The sequence below is a fragment of the Antechinus flavipes genome, chromosome 1, assembly GCF_016432865.1.
Source record: "Antechinus flavipes isolate AdamAnt ecotype Samford, QLD, Australia chromosome 1, AdamAnt_v2, whole genome shotgun sequence".
NCBI classification, from domain to species: domain Eukaryota; kingdom Metazoa; phylum Chordata; class Mammalia; order Dasyuromorphia; family Dasyuridae; genus Antechinus; species Antechinus flavipes.
The window spans coordinates 115,978,755-116,004,921 of record NC_067398.1 but is presented as its reverse complement, the minus strand read 5'-3'; the positions used below and the strand labels follow the sequence as shown (position 1 = coordinate 116,004,921).

At 35.2% G+C, this 26,167-nt stretch overlaps 1 protein-coding gene across 2 annotated transcripts in view; it reads right to left on the bottom strand.

Annotated features, from left to right (window-relative positions):
• KATNIP (katanin interacting protein) overlaps positions 1–26,167 on the bottom strand; it is a 228,908-nt gene that overhangs the window by 101,135 nt on the left and 101,606 nt on the right. For both annotated transcript variants that reach the window (XM_051988295.1, XM_051988287.1), the window contains one exon: positions 17,389–17,517. In XM_051988295.1, the coding sequence (XP_051844255.1) occupies positions 17,389–17,517 (129 nt within the window). The remainder of the gene's footprint in view (positions 1–17,388; positions 17,518–26,167) is intronic.

The window sequence follows — 26,167 nt, the reverse complement described above, 5'->3', positions numbered from 1 at the left end:
ATAATACTTTTTATGCCATTAAATTAAATTAAAATATTTATTAACTAATTAAATTCAAAAATATTTATGAAGTGCTAATATGGAGAATCTTTGTCCACTGTATCAGACCTGGAATTCTCTTAGAAATTTGCCTGTGATCAGAATATAAATCACTTACCCATGGTAACACAATTAATAACAAGAGGTCTGCTTGAACACAGGTCTTCCTAAGTTTAAGCTCAATTCTTAGGTGCAGGGAATTCAGAGAAAAATAAAATAGATCTCTACTATGAAATAAAGAATCCAAGGTAGTTCAATAAAAAGAGTGCTGGGCCATGAGTCAGGAAGATTCATCTTCCTGAATTCAAATCTGGCTTCTGACACTTAATAGCTGTATGACCCTATACTAATCACATAACCCTTATTTAGCTTAGTTTCTTCATCTATAAAATGAGCTGGAGAAGGAGATGGTAAACCACTCAGGTTATGTTTGCCAAGAAAATCTAAAATAAAATCATGAAAAGTTGGGTATGGGCTGAAACAACTGAACTAATACACCTGTTTTCAAATAGTCTAGAACAGGTAGGATTAACATCAGTAAAGAGTCATGAAGTCCAAATGGAGATCTGGAGGAGGAAGAGATTATTTTCAGCTTTGGGGACTAAGATCAGTTCAGGAAAATTTTCATGGAAAAGACAATATCAGAATTGAACACCGAAAAAAGGATTTCCATAGGAAGGATCATTACTCACACAGGAGGATTTCTACAAACAAGATGAGGGTTAAGTAGGAAGCAGCCCACTTCAGGGGTAGGTGAAACTATGAGCAAAAGTCCAAGCATGAATGTAAACAATGGTTTATAGACTTTTATTCCACTGTTAATAGGGAGCCAAGGAAAGTATTATTAACAGTAAAATGACATTATCAGAACATAAGGAAGCTTATGCAAAAGAGGAATGCTTGGAGCTGGGAAAACTTTTTTTTTTTAACTTAAAAACTAGACTGAAAAAAAAAAACAGACTAAGAATTCCAGATTAATTGTTGTTGAGGGAGCTACCATTCTTCTAATTACACAGGTTTGAATCCTCAGTGTCATCCTCAACTCTTCTCTCACTCATGCCTTGTCCTATCAGCTGTTAAATCTTATTATTCCTTCCTCCACAACATCCCTCACATATCTTCCTATCTCCTCTGTCAAAGCCAATCCTGTAGTTCAGGCTTCTTGCCTAGACTGATCCAAAGGCCTTCTAATTGGTGCCCCTGTCTTAACTCTCTCCCTAATTCAATCTATTTTCTACTCTCCTGCCCCAAGGATTTGTTAAAGCAGACATCCTTTTGCATTTGCCTAAGAGCCATTCCTAAGGTGTTATCTTCCCTTTATCATTCTGACTCCCATGGTTCCCTATTATGCCAGGATGAAATATAAAGTCCTTTAATTGACATTCCAAGCTCTTCACAAGCTAGACCCTTCTTATGTTCTACTCCCCTTCAGCACCCTGCAATTGTAGAAAGACCTATTTGTTGTTCCTTGTGTGACATACTCCATATATTGCCACCCTTATTTTCACTGACTCTTCTCCATTCCTAGAATGCTCTGTCTTCTAACCTCTAACTTTTAAAATCCCTAATTTCCTTTAAAATCCAGCTCACATGCTATTCTTCTCCAAGAGACCTTTCGTCAAAGTCTCCCCAATTACTAGTTCCATCCTCTCAAGCTCCTTCAATATAGTCTACAATATAGTTACTTACATGTTTGGATTTTTAAGTGTTGTCTCTTCCATTTGAATGTAAGCTTTTTGAGTACAGAGACTTTTTGGGGTTTTTTTCTCTATCCCCAGAATTTAGCAAAGTTCCTAGTAGTAAGTGTTTTAATAAATGCTTGTTTGGTTAGGAAACAGACAGATGAAATAATATATTTTCTTCAATTTTATATGTTCTCAGAGTTGAAAGGGACTTTTAGTCTTTCATAACATTGAAGTATATTAGAATAGTTTATATATGAGGTTAGACAAGTCTAATCTATCCTGTTCTGATTACTTTTTAGATGAAAATCAATCTCCTTTTAAAGTTTTTTGAAGAGTCCTTTCATAATTTATTTTTGAGCTTAGCAACTCTTTTCCAGGAAGGACTTCCTAAAACCTGATCTAAATCTCTCATGCTCACGTAGAGTTCCTCTTTATAGTCTTTTAACAAAAGAAACCAGAAACATTGAATAATGGTTACCTGTAGCCCAATTTTTTATAAATCCAAAACAAAATGCTAACTCAGAATGACAGGTTACAAACAACAACAAACAAACAAACAAACAAACAAACAAACAAAAACCAGAAAGATATCTGTTAGGATAGGAGCTAACAGCTCTGGATTATAGACCTGATTCATTGTGATTGAAGGAACACCATTTCCAGCCTTTATATTTTCAATAATTAACAAATGGTTATTAAACACCTACTATGTGCCAGGCACTGGGCACAATTTGGTGAGGACAAAAAGACAAAAAGAAAGCCAGATGCTCCTCTTCAAAGATTTTTAACTCGACTGTAGGTTAAAAGAAACAACAGAAATAGTTTAGTCCAATGCAATATTTTACAGATAAGAAAACTGAAGCTTAGAATAGGGATGTCATGTACCCTAAGTCAAAGAGGTGGGAAGTAGTTTTGAAATGTTAAGTCTAATTGCTTCACAATATAGTTGAGAAAACTGAAGTCCAAAGAATTTCAATGACTCGCCCAAGACTACCCAATTAGCCAGTGGCAGGGCCAAAGTCCTAGTCACTGGATCTTGCAATCAGAAGACACAGCTTTATTCCTCCTGTAGCAGGCTTCCCCTGTTTGGATTCATGATCAGATCCTCTGCCTCTAAGGCCAAAACTCAAGCTACTCTACCACAGATGACTTAGTTGCCCCAAATGTATAATAAGTATGGTAATACAGTTTTATTGCTCTGTCTGGCATCTAAAATTGTTTATTATCTGGCTGTCTCCTACTTTTTCAGATTTATTATTTATTACTGACCTCCCTTTTCCTCACATACTACATTTCACCTCTTGTCTCTCTATCTTTGAACAGGCTCTTCACTAGAACTGGTATTTAATCTCATCTTACTTCTTCCTTTTAGGAGATCTAGTTTCCTTCAAAGCTTAACTAACTACTACATCCTATATAAGGCATTTTCTGATCCCCCTGGCTGCTAATGCCTCCCCTTATATTTATAAAGCTAGTGTTCCTCAAAAGAAAGATGTAACACAAATTGTAAGAGCCAGTATCTCATGTGAAAAAAAGCCAATTAAAAAATGCTGGCATTTGACCAGGTTGTCTAAACCTTTATCGATGATGAAAAATACAGCCAAATCAAAAAGAAAAAGGTCTATATCTTTGAATCATGAAGAGTTAAAATGGCAAATGTGTTTCTATGCAGAAGAGCATTTCCTCCATTTCAGGAAATACTTACCATAGCAATAGCTGAGAACACTAAGCTAAAAGCAAAAACATTTCTAATAAAGACTCTACCTTCACAAAGTAAGCTTTGCCATTTTATACTTTCATTTAGCAGAGAAGAAAAACCCTTAATAACTCTCAAAGGAAAGCTGACTAGCACCCCCTCAAGACAGATGAAAAAATGAGCAGGTTTTAAAAGTCAAGCAACTCAAGCTGTTGGAGTTTTACAGTGAGATCAATCTATAGCATTTGCACAAAAGAAGTCTGACAGAATGCTCTCTCTTCCAAGGGCTGTTCCTTCTGTCATATGTCCCTAACCAGAAGAGTGTCTAAAGTCGTCTTTTTTTTTCAGTTCTTTAACATTTTCTCTCCTTTCCTCCCTTTCCTCCCTCCTCCCTGAGACAGTTAGCAGTCAGATATAGGTTTTACATGTACAGTTATATAAAACATTTTCATATTAATCATTTTGTATAAGACGACTTGAATAAAAGAAAGTAAGTGAAAAATATTACGCTTTCAGTCTCTATTCAAATACTATCAGTTCTTTCTCTGGAGACATATAATATGCTTTATCATAATTCCTTTGGGATTGTCATGGATCCCTATATTGCTGAGAAAGGGCAGGTTATTCACAGTTCTTCATCAAACAATATTGCTGTTACCACATGTACTGTTCTCTTGGTTTTGTTCACTATGTATCTGTTCATTTATATCTTTCTAGATTTTTTTGAAATCATTCTACGCAATATTTCATGACAATGATATAACACAGATTGTCTAGTCATTCCCCAATTCTAAGCCACCACAAAAAAAGAGCTGCTATAAATATTTTTACATAAAAAGTTCCTTGTCCCTTTTTTGGATATCTTTGGGATAAAGACCTAGCAGTATTACTGGATCAAAGGGTATGTACACTTTTATAGTTCTTCGGGTACAGTTCCAAATTGCTGTCCAGAATGGTTTGATTAGTTCACAACTCCACCAACAAGGCATCAGTGTTCCAGTTTGCCTACATCTCTGTCCAACATGGGACATTTCCCTTTTTTTGTCATTATTAGCTATTCTGAGAGATATAAGCTGTTACCTCAGAGTTGTTTTAATTTGTATTTTTCTAATCAATAATGATTTAGAGCATCATATAACTATAGATAGCTTTAATTCTCTTGTCTGAAAATTGCCTTATCATATTCTTTGCCCATTTATTAATCGGATAATGGTTTGTATTTTTATAAATTTGACTCATTTCTCTATATACTTAAGAAATGAGGCCTTTTTCAGAGATAGTGGTTCCAAAATGTACCTTCAGTTTTTGTCTAAAGTCATCTTGACCCCCCCTCCTTTGTTCACTGCTTATATCATACCAGTGGCCAAGAGCTGTCAATTTTATAGATGATAACCACCTTATCTTTCTTTTTCTCTTCATCATACTGGATCTTAGAGTTTGGGAGGGTCACTTGGGAAAAAAATGAAATCAGGTCTCTAGATTACATGGGGTAAGAAATGGATTCAGGTTATTCTGACTACACAGACAGTAGGTAATACATAAACATTTTTGGAATGAATTGAAAAGAATCGGGGGGGGGGGTGTAAAGATGTCTTTTTTTTTTTTTCTCCTTTTAGGAAAGAGCCAAGAAAACTAAGGGTTGTGGAAAGCCCAAGTTGGCCTGGGGTTGGACCAGGAGATATGGCCTCTTAATTCTATTTCTTCTTTTATTAACCTCCCCAAAATAATCCTTAACTAGTGTCTAAGAGCAAGAAAAAGGTACCTATATGTAGACTAGGAAAATCTAAGCTCTCCAGAAGCAAGGCATGGACAAAGGCAGCATGAGGGTCAAAGAAGGATCTAATATTCCAGGAGTTAATTGTGGGGCATAGTACAATAAATGCTATAGTATAAGAAAATAGTATAGTGGAGCAGCTAGGTGCCACAGTGGATAGAGTACTAGCTCCGAAGTCAGGAGGACCTGAGTTCAAATTTGATCTCAGACACTTAACACATCCTACCTATGTGACCCTGGGCAAGTCACTTAATCCCAATTGTCTCAGCAAAAAAAAAAAAATAGTATAGTATAAGAATAAGTATAGAAAAGCCTCAGGCTCATTTGGAGGACCTGGAGGACAATTTTTCAAGGCTGGCCTCTTACTTGCCTACAATGATTTATAAAGTAGCATCAAACTCAACTAGAAATAGGGACCATTATACCATACATAAGGATTTCTGCAGACTGCATACTGACTGAGAAAAATCACATATTAATATTATCTATGTTTTGTTGTATTTTTATTTATTTTGTTAAAAATTGTCCCATTAGGAGAATGGCTGAACAAGTTAAGGGAATTTGAGGATAGTAGAATATTAATGTTCTATTAAAAAAAATGAACAAGCTGATTATAGAAAGGCCTAGAAAGATTTACACTAACTGATGCTGAGTGAAACAGGAAGAATCAGGAACACACTGTATACAGTAACAGCAAGAATGTGTGATGATCAACTATGAAAGACTTGGTTTTTCTCAATGGTTCAGTGATCCAAAGCAATTCCAATAGACTTTGGACAGAAAATGCTAACTGCAACCGGGAAAAAAAAAACAAAAAAAAAACTATAAAGACTAAATGCATATCAATACATGCCATATTCACTTCTTCTTTCCGTTTCTTCATCTCTCTCACGGTTTTTCCCTTTTGCTCTGATTTTTCTCTCCCAACATGATTCATAAAGCAATGTGTATTAAAAATAAATAAATTTTAAAAAATAAAAATAAACCTGTATTAGTCAATTAAAAAATTTCCCTATTAAATTTTACTCTGGTTCAGGGGTAATTGAGGTGTGTTGCTAGTCACCACTGTTTGAACCTCTGATTTATAGGATTGTAGCTTTCTTAAAGGGATATATGATTTGTAAGACTTGTGTTAAGGAGATTTAACAAAGTTAAGTTTGATTAAAAACCTTTCTCCCAAAACCATGGAAAATGGGTGCTCGGTTTGAGATGACCTATGGCTTACAAGGGTACAATTTGATTTTGGTAAAAAAGCTAATGACTGTGTTTATGAAGTGAAGGGAGGCTATCAAAAGTAATGCAAAAGTAATTGTCATAGTCTTTTTGTGATGGCAAAGAATTTGAAGTAAAAATCTTTTAAATGTAAAAACCACTGCTTTGTAGAATGTGTTAGGAAACAAAGTCATTAAGTCATTCCATAAAAGAATAGTATTTTTCTCTTGTCAAAACAGAAATTGGCAATTAATTTTAGAAATTCAAACAGGTTTTCTGTATCCAAATCTAGTTCTCTTTCCTCTGGACCTACAGGGCAATGACAGTGGTAATGGGGTTTCAATGAAAAAAAATTACACTAAAAAAATATGATTTGAATAGAGATGAGGAAAAAATATGCTATTGCTCCTCCATAAATAATCTAATAATTATGTAAATGGACTTTTGAAAAGAAACTGAAAAAGGAATGCAGACCCCTTGAGGACAAGGGTTGATTTACTTTCATTTTTGTTATCTACTGAGTCTAGGGGAGGATCTTGTAAAGAAGAGGTGACTAAAAATGTTTGTTGAATTGATTTTTTTACTCTCTCTCTTTCTCAAAATAAGGATAATGCCAAAAAAGAGTACAAAATTGTTCAAAATTCTTAGAAAAAAATTAAAAATCATCAAAAAAGCAAAGAGCATGTCTAACAAAACCTCTGCTCCCTCAAAAAAAAATCACAATCAGAAAAATTATCAGAATAAAGATATATTAAAACAAGTACCAAGAGTTGCATTAGAAAAAATGAAAGAAATTTCTTAAGATAAAAAGAACTAGAATAGAGATAAAAATGTAAAATGTTAAAAGATAAACTGAAGGCAGCTCAAGAATCTAAAAAAAAGATCATGTCAAAATTCAGCAGCAACATGCAAAAATCTTTCTCTGAGGCAAATAAAATTTTGATCATGAAATTGGAAAGGAAAAGGCAGACAAAGAAAGATGAAAAGCCACCGTCATTCAATAATATTGATGTGTATAACTACTAAATAAACAATGGTGAACAGTACATTAAGGTGCCAAAAAATAATTCACTATTCATGTAAGAGTGATAGTAAGAATATAGGAAAGGTTAAACATAAGAAAAGCCATTAGTACAATAAATCATGTCATACACATATTGATGCAAGAGTGCCTTTGATCAAAACATAATCTTATTTATACTAAATGTTTAGTATTAGTAAAATAATTTCACCTTAAATTTTAAAAAAGCTATTTGAAACCAAAACCCAGCACTATATGTAATGGAGGATTGTTAAGAGGCAATTCTACCCAAAATGGTGTGATGCAGGGATATGTCATCACAACTATATAGCTTAACTGGAGGTCAGAGGACCTTGACTTGAATCTCGACTTTGTCATTAAAAACTCCTATGTTTATGTACAAGTCAGTTACCTCCGCCATAATATGAGAGGCTTGGATTATGTGATCTAAAGGGGCATTCCATCTCTAAATCCATGATACCATTTAACTGAGTTTTCTAAATCTTGACTCAGAATAAACAACAGAATGAACAAAGATTAAGGGACTAAGCAAGGACAAAGAAGAGGTTAAAATATCTCTATTTGTGGCTTATCTGATTGTTTATTTAGAAAATTTAAGTTTAATTAAGAAATGAGACAATATACATTAAGATTAAATCTATAAAAAATACCTGCTTTCATATACCACTAATAAAAACTAGGAAACTTGAAATAAAAAATAAATACCATTTATATTAATGACAAAATATATCAACATTTAAACAAGACATATATAAAAACAACTATAAAATGATTTTGACAGAAATAAATAAAGAACTAAATAATCAGGAAGACTATTCCATGTTGATAGCTAGGTTGAACCAAAATAAATTAAATATATCCCACATTTAGAGATTTGTTGTAATAGTAATTATTAATAGACTATCTAACAGATTTTATTTATATATATTTGTTTATTTATGTATTTATATATGGCCTCCATTTAGATCCTATCCAATAATTGTGATTTCACTGAAGTATTGCATTCCCAATATGAAAAAAATCTCTCCACCAATGCAAAATGGCAACTTCTTTATAACCCCTAGTCTTTAAGAGCTGTCTGTTGACACTGAAAAGTTAAACTTGTCCTTGTATAACCAGTAAGCATTAGAAGCAGGATTTGAACTTGGGGATTCTTGTTTTCAAGATGAACCCTCTATCTACTACTCCAAAATTATGTAAAATAACAAAATCTACCTAGAAAAAATAATTGGGCAAGATAGCAAGTAAAACTATAAAAAGGTCGTTTTTTTCCTGTCAGGCTTTAAGATATATTATAAAGCAGTAATTATTGAAATTACATTTTATTATTATGATTACTACCAATAATAATATTTTGTAACATCTTAATATTTGTAAAACACTTTACAAACATCTAATTTGTCCTCAGAAAAATATTGGGAGGTAGGTTCTACTATTATTATCCTCCTTTTACAGATGAGAAAACTGAGGCATAAAGAGATTAAATGACTCTTCCATCATCACAAAGCTAGTGTCTGGATTTAGACTTAGGACTTCCTGACTCCAAATACACTGCTCTATCCACAAACTTAGGAAGAAAACTGTCTTTGCATTAATATAACTAATAAAAACTCTACATTCCAAATCTACAAAGAATGGATACAATTTTTGAAAATGTTTTTCATTCTTTCAATTGTATAAACGGCAATAGCATATAATCATACAATCTACAAACTAGGAAAAAAATTGTTAATAACCACTTGAAAAATTCTTCAAATTCTAACATGTATTTAAATAATTTAACTATCATTTTAAGCCCATCAAATTGATAAAAAACAACTTTAAAATAATAAAACATAACAATGTCAGAGCTCCAAGACTGAAAACATGAATGCTAGTACAATGTTGGTGGTACTGTAAGTAGGCCTAGGCTTTTTGGAAATTAGACTGTCATATAATTAGCATTTCAAAACTGATCATACACCATCTGCATCTAGAAAGAAGACTATGAGGATTGAATGTGGGTCACAACCTAGTATTTTCATCATTTTTGTTGTTATTTGTTGGCTTTTTTTTGTCATTGCCCTTCCTTTTTGATCTGGTTTTTCTCGTGCAGTATGATAAATGTGGAAAAATATTTAGAAGAATTGCACATGTTTAACCTATATTGGATTACTTGCTATCTAGGGGAGAGGGGAGAGAAAGAAGGGGAGAAGAAAAATTTGGAACAGAAAGTTTTTCAATAGTGAATGTTGAAACCTATCTTTACATGTATTTTGAAAATAAAAAGCTATTATTAAAAAAAATACTGATCATGGGGCACCTAAGTGATACAGTGGATAGAGCAGCAGCCCTGAAGTCAGGAGGACCTAAGTTCAAATCTGGCCTCAGACACTTAACATTTTCTAGCTGTGTGACCCTGGGCAAGTCACTAAACCCCGGTTGCCTCAGCAAATAAACAAACAAACAACCCCCCCAAAAAAAACCTGATCATATTATTTGATTCAGTTATCTCAACACTACAATTTTAATAAAGGATAATTTTTATATTAATTAATCCTATTAATAAGGAAAAAAAATACTACTTACCAGAAAAAAGATATCCTAAGTCCTCACCATGAACAACAACCCTGCTATTCTTCACTAAATCTCTTTGCTACATTTCCTGAAGATGTATAGTTCCTCTTTTGATCTCAACCAAACCTTCTTAGAGCAGATGACTTCTATTTTACTAAGAAAATCCTATGAGTTGATTAAAAACCTCTTTTACATTATCTCTCACCCCTTTCTCTTTTGCTCTAGTCTCTAAGAAAAAGCTGGGACTTGCCTTTCACCTCTTAATTTGTGTCCCAATTGCATTTCCTCCTGTCTTTGCTGGGAGCTGGTCCCATTGATCATCCCCTCTCTCTGATATTTTCAACATTTCATTTTTTCTGCCTCCTTTTCTTCTTCTTCCTGGAAATGTGCCCAAATCTCCTCCATTATTCAAAAACTTTCGCTTGATGCTGCTACCCCATCAACCTATGGCTCAATTTATCTTCCCTTTAAGTGCCCAACTTGTGTAGAGTTGCTTATACTCCCTCACTCCCTTTACTTCCTTATTTTTCATTACTTCTCAAGCATTTGCAAACTAACTTCTGAACCACCCTACTTTCTCAAAAGATTCCTGAAGGTTTCTTAGAGTACATCTGATGGGAATTTCATATTTCATTTTCCTTGACCTTTCTGTTGCTTTTGACACTGCAGCCCAACTGAAAGTCATTTCTTCTTTCCGTGATACTCCTCCTCCTAGTTCTTCTCCTATCCTGAAGATTCCACTGTTTCTTTCACTGGGTCATCTATCTTCTCTTACTCTCTAAGCAAAACTGTCCCCAAAGCTCTATCCTAGACTCTTTTTTTCCCAATACTCTTGGTGATCTCATCTGCTTCTGTGGTTTAAACGATTAGTTCTACACAGTTGACTCCCAAATCTATATTCCAGCCCTATTCGCTCTTCTTAAGTAGTCTCCCTATTGCCAACTGCTTGCTCATAAAGATCTACCTGGATAGATATTCCTGCTGCATGCTAAGCATAAAGTCATACAAAGTAATTTTTATGGGGCATCAGGAAAAGCCTCATGTAGGGAGTAGCATTTCAGCTGTGCCCTAAAAGGAGCTCAGATTTCCAAGTAGCAGACCTGAGAAGGGAAAACATTTTCTGGATGGGCAGCCTGTGCAAAGGAATGAAGGCAGGAGACAGACTGCCATACTCAGGCACACTAACTAGGTCAGCTTGGCTAAAAGATTAGATTATATGATTGGAACTAATATGAAGTCAGATATTCTTAACCATTTTGGGGGTATCACTGATCCCTATGGCAGTCTTGTAAAGTCTTTAGTCTGACTTTTCAGAATTTTTAAAATGCATAAAATTTGTTCTTCAGTCATTTCAGTCAAGTCTGACTCTTCATGGCCCCATTTGGGATTTTCTTAGCAGATATATTAGAGTGTTTTGCAGATAAGGCAAACAAGGTTAAGTGGCTTACCCAGGGTACACAGCCAGTAAATGTAAGAGGCAAGATTTGAACTCTGTCTTTCCTAACTCCAGATTTGGTATTCTATCCACTATGCCACTTACCTGCCCTAACTGCATAAAATACATGAAATTATACAAGAAGCCAATTATATTGAAATACAGTTATCAAATTATTAATACAATAAATTTAAGGACCCTGTCCTGAGATCTATCTAAGGGGGACTGGCAGGATCCACAGACCTCCAGGTTAAGAAATCCTAGTTTAAAAAACACAGATTAGAATCATATTGTGCAAGAATTTAAGTGTCCCAATGAGGTATCTACATGTGATTCTAGAAATAACAGGAAGCCAATGAAGTTTAGTGAGGGAAGAGTGTTGGTCAGAACTATATTTTAGGAATGCCAATTTTACACAGGTGTGTAGAGGATGCCTTGGGCAGATTAAAGAATAGAGATATGAGCCAAACAGGAGGCTATGGTGAAAATCTAGGCAAGAGGTGACAAGGATCTAAAACAGAGTGGTGCTCCAGTGAGTGGAGTGGAATGGAGTGGAGCTATCAGTGAGTGATAAGGAGACAAATGCGAGAGAGGTAGCTGTAGCAGAATCAACAAGGTCTGCTAGTCAGTGGATATGAGGAACATGGGAGAATGAAGAGCAAAAGATGGCTTCCAGATTGTGATTTGGGAGAAAGGAAGGCTATCCAGAAGTCAAGTAGAGGCATGGGCTTTAGAGGAAAGATAATGAAAAGGGTATGTTTTGGTGAAAAGAACTCTAGTTCTGGAGGCAGGGCAGGGGCCTCAGTTTCCTCATCTGGAAAATGAGGATTGGAATGAATGGCCTCTGAGATCCTTTTGAATTCTAGATCCATGAACGTGAATTCTTGGTCATGCTAGATTTGAGAAACCTGTGGGACTTCTGGATGAATACATACAGCACAACAGCAGTTGTTGATAAGGGATTAGAGCTCAGAAGAGAGAGGAGGACTAGACATGTAGATTTAGAAATCATCTTCATAGAAAAAGAAATATCTACTGGGCTAATGAGATTATTCACCAACATAGAATGCGGAAAGGAAAGTGAAGAGAGCTCAAGACAAAACTTTGGGGAACCCCCGCAGTTATAAGATGGAATATGGATGATAACTCATCAAATTAGACTGAGACAGGTAAGAGTTAAAAAGAGTAGGGTCATGATCACTCATGGAGGAGAGAGTATTCAAGAAGAGGGAGTGAGCAGCACTGTCAAATGTTATAGAGAGGTCAAAGAAGATTAGTACTAAGAAAAGACTGCTGAATTTAGCAATGAAGACACCAATGGTAATTTTGGAGGAAGCAGTTGAGTCCCATAGTAGAAATGAACATGAAATAAGGAGTTAAAGAATGAGATATGAGGAAATGAAGATAATGTCTCTATGGCTTTTCTCTTGGGGTATGGCAGGAGAAAGGGGAGATGTAGGACAATAGCTTGAGGGAATGTCAGAGGCAAATAAGATTTTTTTGAGCAAAGGGAAGATATGGGCATGTTTGCAGACTGTAGGAAGCCAGTGGTTAATTAAAGAATGAAAATTATAAAGAGAAGGAAGAAAAAAGGAAGGTGGAATCAAGAGAATAAGAAAGGAGTTAGCTATGGCAAGAAGAACAAAAGAGGAAAGAGGTCTGATGCGTAGGATTTCATTTTCTCAGCTGAATATAAGCCAAGATAATTTACTGAGGGAATAGATGGGACATAAGTTGCTTGTGGAAAAAACAAGGTCTGAAGCAAAAGATGTAGAAGTAGTGGGTTGAGTAAAAAGGAATGAAATGTATTAGGGAAGGCCCAGTTAAGATTATATCATATAAACTGGTAGTGCACCTAAACAGCATGGCTTTGTGATTTCCTCTAGGAGCTCTCCACAGTTCTTGAATAGAAGCTAAGAAGAAAATAAGTGGTAGGGTAAACAGGGCTGAAAAGGGATCAGTGGTAACAGGACAAAGAGACATGGGATTTGATAACAGAGGAGACTGTAAAATTGAACTGTTTAACTATAGCCCCAAGATTTCAAAAGTAGGAAAATGAGATCAGAGTAGGGCAAAAGATGGCTTTAGAATAAAGGGAGGGTGGAGTAACTGGAAATTGCAGTGAACATGAGCCATAGTTTTAGAAGGAGTTGAGCAAATGCAAAAACGATGTTCAGATTATGTTCAGATAATGACACTTGAGTTCCTTCACAATCTTGCTTAACTCTCCCTAGAAAGCATTATTTCCTACTACTCCCCTTTCATATATTATACATTCTAGCCAAACTTGATTCAAGCATGGCTATTCAAGATATGGCTATTCCCTGAACTCAACATGCCATTTCCATGCTTTCAAACAAGACATCCTTCACACTTGGAATCTTTACCTGCCTTCAGCATTTACCCTTCTCAGCTTTTGCTACTTATTTCTGATCTAAATTATCTTGTATTTACTTATCTCTTTACCTATGGTTTTTCTCTGAAAATATAGGCTCTATGAGGGCAAAGACTTTCTGATTTTTGTTTTGTTTTTGTATAAACAGTATCTAGCACAACATTAAGTAAGTATTTGCTGAATTAAATGGATTTGTATAGAAAAATCCATAGAGGTCTCACTGGTAAACAATGTTGTCAGGGAACAACTTATATGTCCAATGATTTTGCACATGGCTGAATTAAGTTTGATGTATTATTATAACAGAATATTACTGTATCATAAAAAAATGACAAATATGGAGATGGCAAAGAAATATGGATAAACTTCTTTGAAATAATACAGAGAAAGCAGATTCAGAGCTATAACCTCTCTCTATATAATATCTAGATAATAGAAGTAATAAGAGCAATAAAACTGTGTATATAAATAAAAAGAAATACATTGGAAAGAAATGGAAAAAAAGAAAATATTGTTATTTTCTTGAAATTTATTTTTTCCTGGTATCAAAATGCTATAAATAGCATGGAGTTTATTTTTTAAATATAATTTTAGCCTATTTATTTGATTGTTCATTTTTGTTGGGATTTTTACTAAGTCTATCATCACAATTTTAGTTACAGAAAATACTCATAAATATTATTTAAATCTTTTCTAGTCATATTCATTTCATGAAATTGATATTTTGTCTACAATGTTATTATGTTAAGACATGATTTTAATATGCTTGTGAGACTATAAAATATATAGAATGTAAAATATGGTTAAGAGAATGCTACTAAGGAAAATGTCACCACTTCCAAGATTAAAAAAACTTGAATTTGAACTATCATGGCTCACTAACTTAGCTTTTGTATCTACTACTGTCCATATATTCAATAATAATTGTCTCTGGGTGGTGCAGTGAAAGCAGAGCTGGATTTGGAATCATAAGATCCAGGTTCAAATGGCTTTGCCACTTACTAGCTATGTGACTTTGGGCACCCAACTTAACCCCTCTGGGCTTCAGTTTCCCCAACTCAGAAATAGCTTTGGCTAGAAAGTCCTTTCCAGCTCAAAATCATAATACTATAGCCCTAGAGTAGGTACATACTCAATGCTTGATAAATGCTAGAATAAACACTGATTAAGAACCTGCTAGTGTCAGGTATGGTTCTAAAAGCTGAGAATACAGAGACTAGAATGAAACAGTTCCTGCTCTCAAGAAGCTTAAGTTCTCCTGGGAAGAATTGATGCCTATACAGAAAAGTAAACATAGCAAGAGATACTAAAAGAAATTCCATTTAAATAACTGTTGATAGTATAAAATATTTGGGAGTCTATCTGCCAAGGGAAAGTCAGGAACTATATGAGAAAAACAATAAAACACTTTCCACATAAATAAAGTCAGATCTAAGCAATTGGAAAAGTATCAAGTACTAGTGCTAAACCAATCAAACGCCCAAAAAACTATTTTGCTGACCTAGAAAAAAAGAACAAAATTCATTGGGAAGAACAAAAGGTCAAGAATTTCAAAGGAATTAATGAAGAGAAAAGCAAATGACGATGACTAAGTTGTACTAGATCTAAAACTATATTATAAAGCAGCAGTCACCAAAACCATTTGGCACTGGCTAAGACATAGAGAAGTTGATCAGTAGAATAGATTAGGTTTACAGAACAAAATAGTCAATGACTATAGTAATCTAGTATTTGACAAACCTAAAGGCCCCATCTTTTGGGATAAGAATTCACTATTTGACAAAAACTTCTGGGAAAATTGGAAACTAGCATCACAGAAAGTAGGCAGAGACCCACACCTAACACCATATACTAAGATAAGGTTGAAATGGGTTCATGATCTAGAAATAAAGAGTAACATTATAAACAAATTAGAAAAACATAAGATAATTTATCTCTCAGACTTGTGGAGGAGGAAGGAATTTGTGACCAAAGAAGAACTACATTATTGATCACAAAATAGATAATTTTGATTATATTAAGTTTAAAAGTTTTTGTACAAACAAAACTAATACAGACAAGATTAGAAGGGAAGCAATAAACTGGGAAAACATTTTTACATCCAAAGGATCTGATAAAGGCCTCATTTCTAAAATATATAGATAATTGACTCAAATTTATAATAATTCAAGCAATTCTCCAATTGATAAATGGTCAAAGGATATGAACAAACAATTTTCAGATGAAGAAATTGAAACTCTTTGTAGTCACCTGAAAAAGTGCTCCAACTCACTACTGATCAGAAAAATGCAAATTAAGACAACACTGAGATACCACTGCGTATGATCACTCTCAGATTGATAATGCTGAATGTTGGAGGGGATGCGGGAAAATTGGGTGGTTTGTGGTGTTTGGTTGGTGGAACTGTGAATAGATCCAGCCATTCTGGAGAGCAATTTGGAACATGATCAAAAAGTTACCAAACTGTGCATACCCTTTGATCCAGCAGTGTTATTATTGGGCTTATATCCCAGAGAGATCTTAAAGAAGAGAAAGGGACCTGTAGGTGCCAAAACGTTTGTGGCAGTCCTCTTTGTAGTGGCTAGAAACTTGAAATTGAATGGATGCCCATGAATTGATGAGATGATTTCAGAGAGGTCTGGAGAGACTTACATGCTGAGTGAAATGAACAGAAGCAGGAGATATTATACACAACAACAATAAGACTATACAATGATCAATTCTGATGAGCATGGCTCTCTTCAACAATGAGATGATTCAAATCAGTTCCACTTGTTCAGTGACGAAGAGAGCCATCTACACCCAGAGAGAGGACTGTGGAAGCTGAGTGTGGAACACAACATAGCATTCTCTGTTATTATTTGCTTGCTTGCATTTTGTTTTCTTTCTCAGTTTTGTTTTCCTTCCTTCTTGATCTGATTTTTCTTGTGCAGTAAGATAACTGTATAAATATGTATACATATATTGGATCTAACATGTATTTTAACATATTTAACATGTATTGGACTACCTGCCAGCGAGGGGTGGGGTTAGGGGAAAGGAGGGGAAAATTTGGAACAAAAGGTTTTGCAAGGGTCTATGTTGGAAAATTACCCATGCAGATGTTTTGTAAATAAAAAAAAAAGAAAATTAAACGTAAATTATCTATTCAGAATAGAAAACAAAGTAGTTTTCTAGAGGAGGATTCTAGCAACAGGAAGATCAGGATGGGCCCTTGGATAGGAGGCAATCCTTGAACTTAGCTTTGTACCATACATTACAAAAGTACAAAGATAATTCTAAGGAAGGATTAAGAAGTACCAAAGACTAAGGGTAGCAATGGGAGTTCAATGTGATGTTCATAAAATGAGATGGTAATCAGGAAAAAGAAAAGAATTATATATAGAAAGAGAAGTTTAAAACTTCTCTAGCTAGTCAATGTATATCATTATTAGAATAAGAACTGGTCTCTGCAATGTAAACACAATACCTAAAACCTTTAAAACTGTGAGCCACGCTTATTATTATGATTATCTAAGCCTGGTCATTAGTTTCATGCCATGGCAGATTCATACCTGGGAAAAATCCCTAGGAAAATCCTTTGTTTTGGTGTTCACTTGCTGATTTCTTTCAAAATCCTCAGCCAAGTCAGGTGGGTCAAGGTAGAGTCGAGGCCCAGCTTCAGTTCTAATCTGTACAGACTTCTATAAATGAAAATTGAAAAAAAAAAAAAAGATTTTAGTTAAACAGTAAAATTGCCTTCTCATACAGCAGATTGCAGCTAGAGGACAGGGACTGCACAGATTAGTTCTATTTTAGCAATAAGATTTGAACTTTGTGAGAAGACACAATAAAATTCTGCTAGGCCCTATTAGGCCCACCTCAAGGATGGCAAAGCTGTCTCAGAATGGTTTCCCACTTTGCTGGCTGAACCATGACCAGTTTCTAAAGCTTATATACAGAATCTTAGAATATTCAGAGTGGGTAGAGCCAAGATGGTGGAAGAGGAAGCACTCAGTCAAGCTCTTCCAACATTTATCCCCAAACAACTTGAAAATAATGCCTCAAGTTGAATTCTGGAGTGACAAAGCCAACAAAAGGTCAGGATGAGACATTCTTCCAGTTCTAGAAAACTTAGGAGGTTGGAAAGAGAGATCTGTGACACAGGGGAGGCTGACCTTAAGCCAGTGTGGAAAAATTAGCAGTGGGACTGGATGGCAGCAGCAGGAGCAGGTCTGGGAGCTCCCAAGCCAGAGATGATAAGGGGGCCTGGCAACTGCTCAGACAGAGATTACAAGGGACTTCTGTGCTAGCACGGGATACAAAACCAAATGCTGTTTAGCAACTCCATTACTTACATCCACTTCTAGGTCAATGTTCAAGGGTAGAAAAGTGAACTTCTGATCATAAAAGAGCAGGACCCTAAGGAACAGTACCGTTTAAAATCTCAAGGGATTGGGGCCCTTCCTGTTTAAGGATTAGAGCACAGACCAGGAAAGCAGTGATCATACCACTCCCCAAATCACACCACCCTGGAAGCATTGATAACTTTCAAATCACCACAACTAGCTCTGAAAATTGCACCATGGAGAAGTTTGAAGCTTTGGACTATCACTCACATCCTAGACCACTCTCATATCAGGGAATAGAGTCCAAATTTAATAAGTTCAAAGTTAAAAAAGAAGCTGGAAAGCTGGAAAATGAGCAAACAACAACAACAAAAATCTTACCATTAAAAAAATCAATAGAGTGACAGAAAAGATTAAGACAAATTCAGAAGAGATAATTAATGATAGCAAAGTAGCTACAAGTTTCAAAAGGGAAAAAACTGAAATGGAGCGGCAGAGGAAAAATTGAATAAAAAATGAGACCAATGCATGAGGTAATTTCATCCATAAAGTGGAAATTTATAACACAATGGATTGGAAACCAGATTCCAAGAATATATTGTTTACAAGATTTAAAACACTTAAGTTTAAAAACTTAAAACATAAAAACTCAGAGTTAAAATAAGGGGCTGCAGCAAAAACGGTTATGTTTCAGGTGAACTAAAAAAATGGGGTGGGGGACAAGGTAACAATCATGATTTCAGATAAAAAGCAAAAGCAAAAATGGCCTCATTAAAAGAGATAAGGAGGGAAACTACATCTTGCTAGAAGATAATGTAGAAAATGAAGAGATATCAATATTATACATAAATGCACCAAATGGAACAGCATCCAATTTTTAAAGGTAAAGTTAAATGAATTAGAGGAGGAAATAAACAACAAAACTAGTGGGGGACCTCAACTTTTGCCCCTCAGAACTATATAAATATAACTATAAAATAAATAAGAAAAAAGAATAATAGGTGAATAGAATCTAAGAAAAGTTAGATCTGATAGATCTCTGAAGAAATTAAATGGAAATATAAAGGAGTTTATCTTTTTCTTAGCTGTATATGGCACCTTCATAAGAACTGACACATATTAGGGCATAAAAAACCACAAAAACAAATGTAGCAAAGCAGAAATATTTCCAAACCAAAATGCAATAATAACTACATTCAACAAAGAAGCATAGACTAAAAATTAACTGGAAACTAAATAACCTAATTCTAAAGAATGAATGGATCAAGGAACAAATCATAGAAACAAGAATTTCATTAAAGAGAATGACAACACTGAGAAAATATACCAAAATTTGTGGAATGCAGCCAAAGCATAATTTAGGGAAACATTTATCTCTCTAAACATGCACATCAATAAAAGAGAGAAAGAATAGAACAATATATTAAGCATGCAACTTAAAAAAAAAACAACTGGAAATGGAACATTGCCTTTGCCTAGTATTCTGGTTTCTAGTACTAGTTTGTTTAGTTATTTCTATCCTTCTTGTACTTTCTAATCAAAACTCATCTTACAAGGCATGGTGGTACATACATGTACTCCCTGCTTCTGAAGAGACTGAAGCCAGTGAATTGTTTAAGTCTGAGAGTTCTGAGTCGTAGTAGGGCTAAAACTAATTGCCTATACCAAGTCTGGCACCAATATGGTAAGGTCCTAGGAGCATAAAATGAGCTGATTTGGCAATTTCCTGTTGGAAACAAAGCAAGTCAAGCTTCCTTGCAAATCATCAGTGAGACTAGACCATATAGTTCTCACTAAACTTCCAGCAAGATAGGAAAACTGAATCTCAAAAAACGAAAATAAAAACAAAAAAGCAGAATCTCATCTCTTTTTCCTAATATTAGAGCTGATCCTTATGAAAATGCAAATATTTAACACCAATTTAATCTCTCATATTCACTAAGGATTCCATTCCTTAACATCTGAAAGATATATCTGATATATACCGTGTTTCCCTGATAATAAGACCTATCCCAAAAATAAGCCCTATTAATATTGCTACTGTAGTGAAGGTGATCCCCTGCACTACATGCTACATTACGGTTCCCTCTGTATGCACCGTCCCGCGCCCCTCCCAACCCCAGGTGAAACGCACGCCATGCTCCAAGCTGCATCCAATCAAGAGCTGCAGCAGTGAGTGCGTCATCCTGTTCTTCCCCAGTAATTTGCTTGCTGGCGCCATTGAAAGCAGTGCCGCAGAGGAGAGCTGAGGCAGGACAACATAAAAACCCGGTATGTAAGCGGGAGTGAGGGGGCAGGATGAAGAATAAAAGGGGCATGATGGAGGATAAAAGAAGAACTCAGCCAGCACTCACGGCGCTAAAGAAATGAAGAACTTCCTTGCAGAGAGAAGAATAGATCAAGTAATGATTCCTGCAGGAATGACTGCCTATCTCCACACCCTTGATATTGCAATAAACAAGCCATTCAAGGACCATTTGCGCATGGAAGTCAATGACTACATTGAAAATAGAATGGAAAGAAATCAGCGTGGAAACTTTGTGAAGCCCTGTCTGCAAGAAGTCGTGACTTGGGTGAAGAAGTCATGGGATAAAATTATTGACAGCTGTGTCGCCAAGGCACTATGAGCAGGTTACCTGGACAAGACATGTTCATTTAAAGAGAGCTATATTGCTGGACATGACAGATTGGGTCCACTTCTTCTGAAGGAAATAGAGGCGCAAGACATCCAGGACGGAATTCAGGGTATGGACACTTATGATGATGTTGTTGAAGAAGATGACATGATCATTATTGAATAAAGGTGCTTTTTTTGTTCACATTTACCTGTTTATTAAAATTGCTGTCAATGTTCATTAAAATAAGCCCTCCCCTGAAAATAAGCCCTCTGGGGTTCTTCTGTCCAAAAAAAAATTAATAAGACAGTGTCTTATTATCGGGGAAACACGGTATAAAGATATAGCTATAATTTTCTGCCATGCTATAATACAGTTCAATGGAATATGTATGTTTTTGTGTATGCGTGTATGTGTGTGTATGTGTACCTTAACAAAGATAGTAATTTACCTTGATTGAACTTATAACAGTTTTATGAGAAGACAGAGATAAGCTTTGTTTTTACTGGAATTACTTATATCCAAACAACAACAACAACATCAAAAAACACTCACTTCATAGCTAGTGAACTATGCTGGAACCACCAAGATAATTTCTAAGGAGAAAGATCTCAGGCATCTTCTTCTTTTATCCTTTCCTTTTCCCTATTCCTCTTACATGAGGCAACTTGGTATAGCAAAAAGAGAATTGAACTACTCAAGCATAATAAGGTCTGGAAGACCATCAGCTATAGTGGCAGGGAAGATGGGTGAGGTCCTCGCTCCAAGGACTCTCAACACACTTAAACCCTATAGAGAAATTTTCCAAGATGATGTAGGGACTAGAGATTTTACCATTCAAAGACTCACTTAAGGAATTAGGGATATTAAATCTGGAGAAGGGAACTTTAGAATGGAAATGATGGTTACCTTTATATATATCCAAAGGGCTATATTTGGAAGAAGCATTACACACTTGTTCTGCTTAGCCCTAGAGAGCAGGAGTCTCTTTCAAATCTCAAAAATAAAATCTTTATTAGCTAGTTGTTTGACCTAACAAATCTAGTCATTGAAAAAATATTTATAAATAAAACTGGGAAAAACACACAAGTAGAATTAAAATGGAACAGATGTCTTTAGCATTTAAACATCCCTTTAACAGGTATGTATTTTGTCATTTATTACAATAGACTTACGACATTTAGATTCTACTACCTTAATACCCGTGTTCTTGGAGAGGAAATGGCACTCAAGAAAATACTATCACAAATTTCCTTTAACTTTCTTAAACTTGCCTAAATATATTGAAAGGAAATTTGTATTGAAGGCAACACAATTTCTAAGGTACTCAGGGACTGATTTTCAAGAGACTCTAAAATGGGGAAGATCCCAAAGAATGGAAAAATAATCACTAATATTATAACATCAGCAACTACCAATTCACAAGCAGACTTTCTCCACTCTATAAAACCTTTGTGAGAATGCTCTATGCAAATATCCTTGATGAGAACAATGGAAGGGAAAATGACAGTTTTCCCAGACAGTTTTCTACTGAAGATTACATATTCATAGCTATGCAAATGACTATAAGGTACAGAGAATACAAGATCCCTCTGGGTTCATTGTTGATTGCAAAATGCATTTGATTTGGCAGACCAAAATGCAATAGGTGAATCTTATATATGTGGCATATATTATATATGGCATATATTGATAAATACAGAGACAACTATTCAACTATTTTCTTATCAATATTAAATAAAAGATAAAACAGATATATATTTGCCAAAGGTAAGTGCAGATGTTTATTACTGTCATGGAGGATACAACAGGCAAAGTTGAAATGGTGTTGGGATGTCATATAGAAGGTAGTATTATCTAAATACTTCTGTTCATATATGATTTTGTTTGGACTATATAAAGCTCCAGAATTCATCAGAGCATCATCTTCTGGGTCATTTCCAAACCTATACTCCAGCCATCACTTAAAACCTCCTCCTCTCCCTCTTGCCATAACAATGGACTGTCCCTGGAACCAACTTCATCCCATTTGTGATACTCTGTTTTATCTCGCCCAGAACCAGGTCTCCAAGTCATTCCTTGCCATTTCCAAATCTTATGTTTTCTTCTACTACTAGAATGTTCATTGCCTGAGGACAGAGTTTGTTTTGCTATGTTTGCATCTCTAGTGCTTAGCATAGCACCGCCCAACACATAGTAAACATTTACACTTATTTATGTATTCATTTATTCAGATATGTGGCCACTAAAAAGAGACTTATATAGTAATCCACAAAGGAAAAATCAAATGGATGATGAATACAAATTGCCCAGATTATGAGTGCAATTAGAGCAATATTTTTTTGATTGAGTCCATCAAAACATTTGTATTAGATATATGCTATAAACAATGAACTAAGCTCAGAAGTGAATAGGATGCTGGAAGTAAGGTAGGCAACATTTGGAAAATGGCACTGTAGTTTCAATGACTCCAAATGGCTCCCTACTATACTACTTCATCATTTAAATTATCAATAATTCTACAATGATGCTATATATGCCTGTGAATCATAGAACATCAGAACCTCCAAAGAGGAACAGAACGATGAATAGTAGATAGATGCTGCAGCAAAGTCAATGATGGACCTATATTACAGAAATGGTTTGAAGCATTTCTATAATCTATTATAATCTATAATCTACATGGCCAAAAAGGAGGTGCATTGCTCATGTGCTCAGAAAAAGGGATAAGAAATGGACAGCTAGAATGTTATATTGCTATTTACAAAATAAGAAGCCCAGAGAAAAGCCTCCAGCACAATGAATGGATGCTTTAAGGAGGAAGCAAATGGAAGTAAGAAAAATCACATATGAGATTATAGAGTTAAGGAAATCCTTTCTCTACAATTTACTATTTATGAGACCCTAAGAAAATCACTTAATGTCTCTCAGCCTCAGTTTCTTCACCCACAAAATGAGAAATTTGGATTAGCTGACCTCTAAACTCTAGCTCTAAATCCATGATGTCATGATCTTATTATTGCTACTGTATCTAGTAAAGAGAATGTGGTCCTAGATTAACTGAAATAAAAACAATAGTTTACATTTGCATAATACTTTAAAGTTTGCAAAGTATTTTGCATACCTTATCCCAGGTGATTCTCACAAGTGTTCTGTGAAGTATTACAGATATTATCTTCAATTAACCAAGAAGTGAGGTGATCTGCCCAAGTGCAGAAAGCACAGAACAGGTAGTCAGGAGAACAAAGTTCTAATGTCACTTCTACAGTGAATTATCTGTGTGGCTTTGAATAGGGTGTTTTCTCTCTGTGGGCCTTAGGCTCCTCAACTATAAGATGAGAGGGCTATGAAAGATTATCTCTAAAGTCCTTTTTTATTCAAAAAGTGTAACTATCATTGAATTATGTGTAAAAAAGCATAGAGGAAGGACTGCTAAACTAGAATAGGCCTTTGGTTCTTTTCCAAGTTCTACCACATATGCTCATATGATATTAGACAACTCACACTATTTCTCTGACCATTGGTTTCCTTATCTGCAAAATGGTGATAATAACATCTGGCATATGCCAACCTCACACAATTGCTGTGAGGCTTAAATCAAATATATGTGAGATCATGTTAAAAAACAAAAATTACTTCCAGAACTTAAATGTTTGATTATTTGTTAAGTGCCAACTAAAGAAATAATGAAACTACTATATAAAAAGTCCTGGAAACTACAGAGGATAGAATATAAAAAAGGTACACAAGATAAAAATCTTGATTTGATGAAATAAATACATATCTAAAGATTACTTTGTGGGGCAATACCTCAGAAACAAATTGACAAAGTAGAGCTTGGGTACTCCAGTGCCAAGGTACCAAATTTACCTCATGACAAAAAAACCAACTGTTACTGGATAAAGCACTAGAGCTGGGTATAAATACCGCCTCAGGCATTTGTTGGCTGTGTCACTCTCGGGTAAGTTATTTAACCCGTCTTTTCCTCCATTTCCTCATCTGCAAAATGAGGGAATTGAACCCAGTAGTCCTTGAGGTCCCTTCTACTTTCAAATCTATGGTTCTATGACCTAGAGCATTATTTGATTGTTATCAAATAATAGCTTTTGACTCTGTCCTTCTCTCTTACAGAAAGAAAGTTATAAACACCTGATCTCTCTGTCCTATTTCATAAACCTTCATTAATACAGCTGTGATGTAATGAAAATAATATATGATAGTCAAGGGTCTGAGTTTTACTCTGCTATCTACTTACTGTGTGATCATAAGCAAGTCACTTTGCTGCTCACTCAGTTTCCTCATCTAGAAAATGGGTAGTTAGGTGTTACAGTGGAAGTGTACTGAGCCTTCAGTCAAAAAGATTCATGTTCTGATATGAATTCAAATTTGGTTTCTGACACTTACTGGGTATATGACTCTGGGCAAGTCAGCTAACCCTATTTGCCTGAGTTTACTTATTTGTAAAATTAACTGGAGAAGAAAAAGACAAACCTCTTCAGTATCTTTGCAAAGAAAACCCCAAATGGGGTCAGGAAGAGTTGGACATGACTGAAACAAGTAAATAACAATAACAACAAAAATGAGACTAATAATATCAGAACAATCAGTCCTATTGATTAGACAATTTAAAAAGCTGAGAACTAGAATAAAAAGGGCAAAATTAAAACCCTTTCCTCAGTTTAACTGTATTTCTTGGAGAATCATGAGTAGGCAATTTGAATCTCCATTAGAAACTAAAAGGCATTATAGTGAAGGTAAAATCAGTGCTTAATAATTGGGGTGAACTTTCTTTAGAGACTTTCAGTAAACCCCACCCTGAAAAAAATTGCTGGAAGGCTAGTCCTTTCACTACTAATTTAAGGTTAACATTTGATGATGTTCATCAAATCTGACAGAGTATGGTAAATGATTGTACTGCTTATTAGGCTGCTGTCCACCCAAGTACTACAAGGCTATAGCAACCATAAATCTTAATCCACTGACAGCAGAAGTGGGCTATAATACCTAGATATGATGCAAAGAAAGTGTCAAGTAAAACCATGAGTGTATATATACCCAGCTACAAGATCTCTGCAGTATCAGGAGCCCAACTCTATTTTGCCTGGGATTAGACATCCTGATCTTTGTAGATGCACTGAGAAAACAGGAAATGAACCGTGTATAGACTTTGGGAAATAAGGTACCATGGGAAGAGATTACAAAAGACTGATCTTAAATTAAAATTTCTTGAAATCAGGTTCAGTCTTTTGTTTTAAGCATCTGGTCACAGTCTAGGACTCAAATACAGTTCATAATTATAGAATGGAAGACTTATGGCCTAATTACTAAAAATCAGCTTTCAGGGCTTGAAACACAGTATCTTTTGCAGTCTGTTGTGGCTAGATATACAG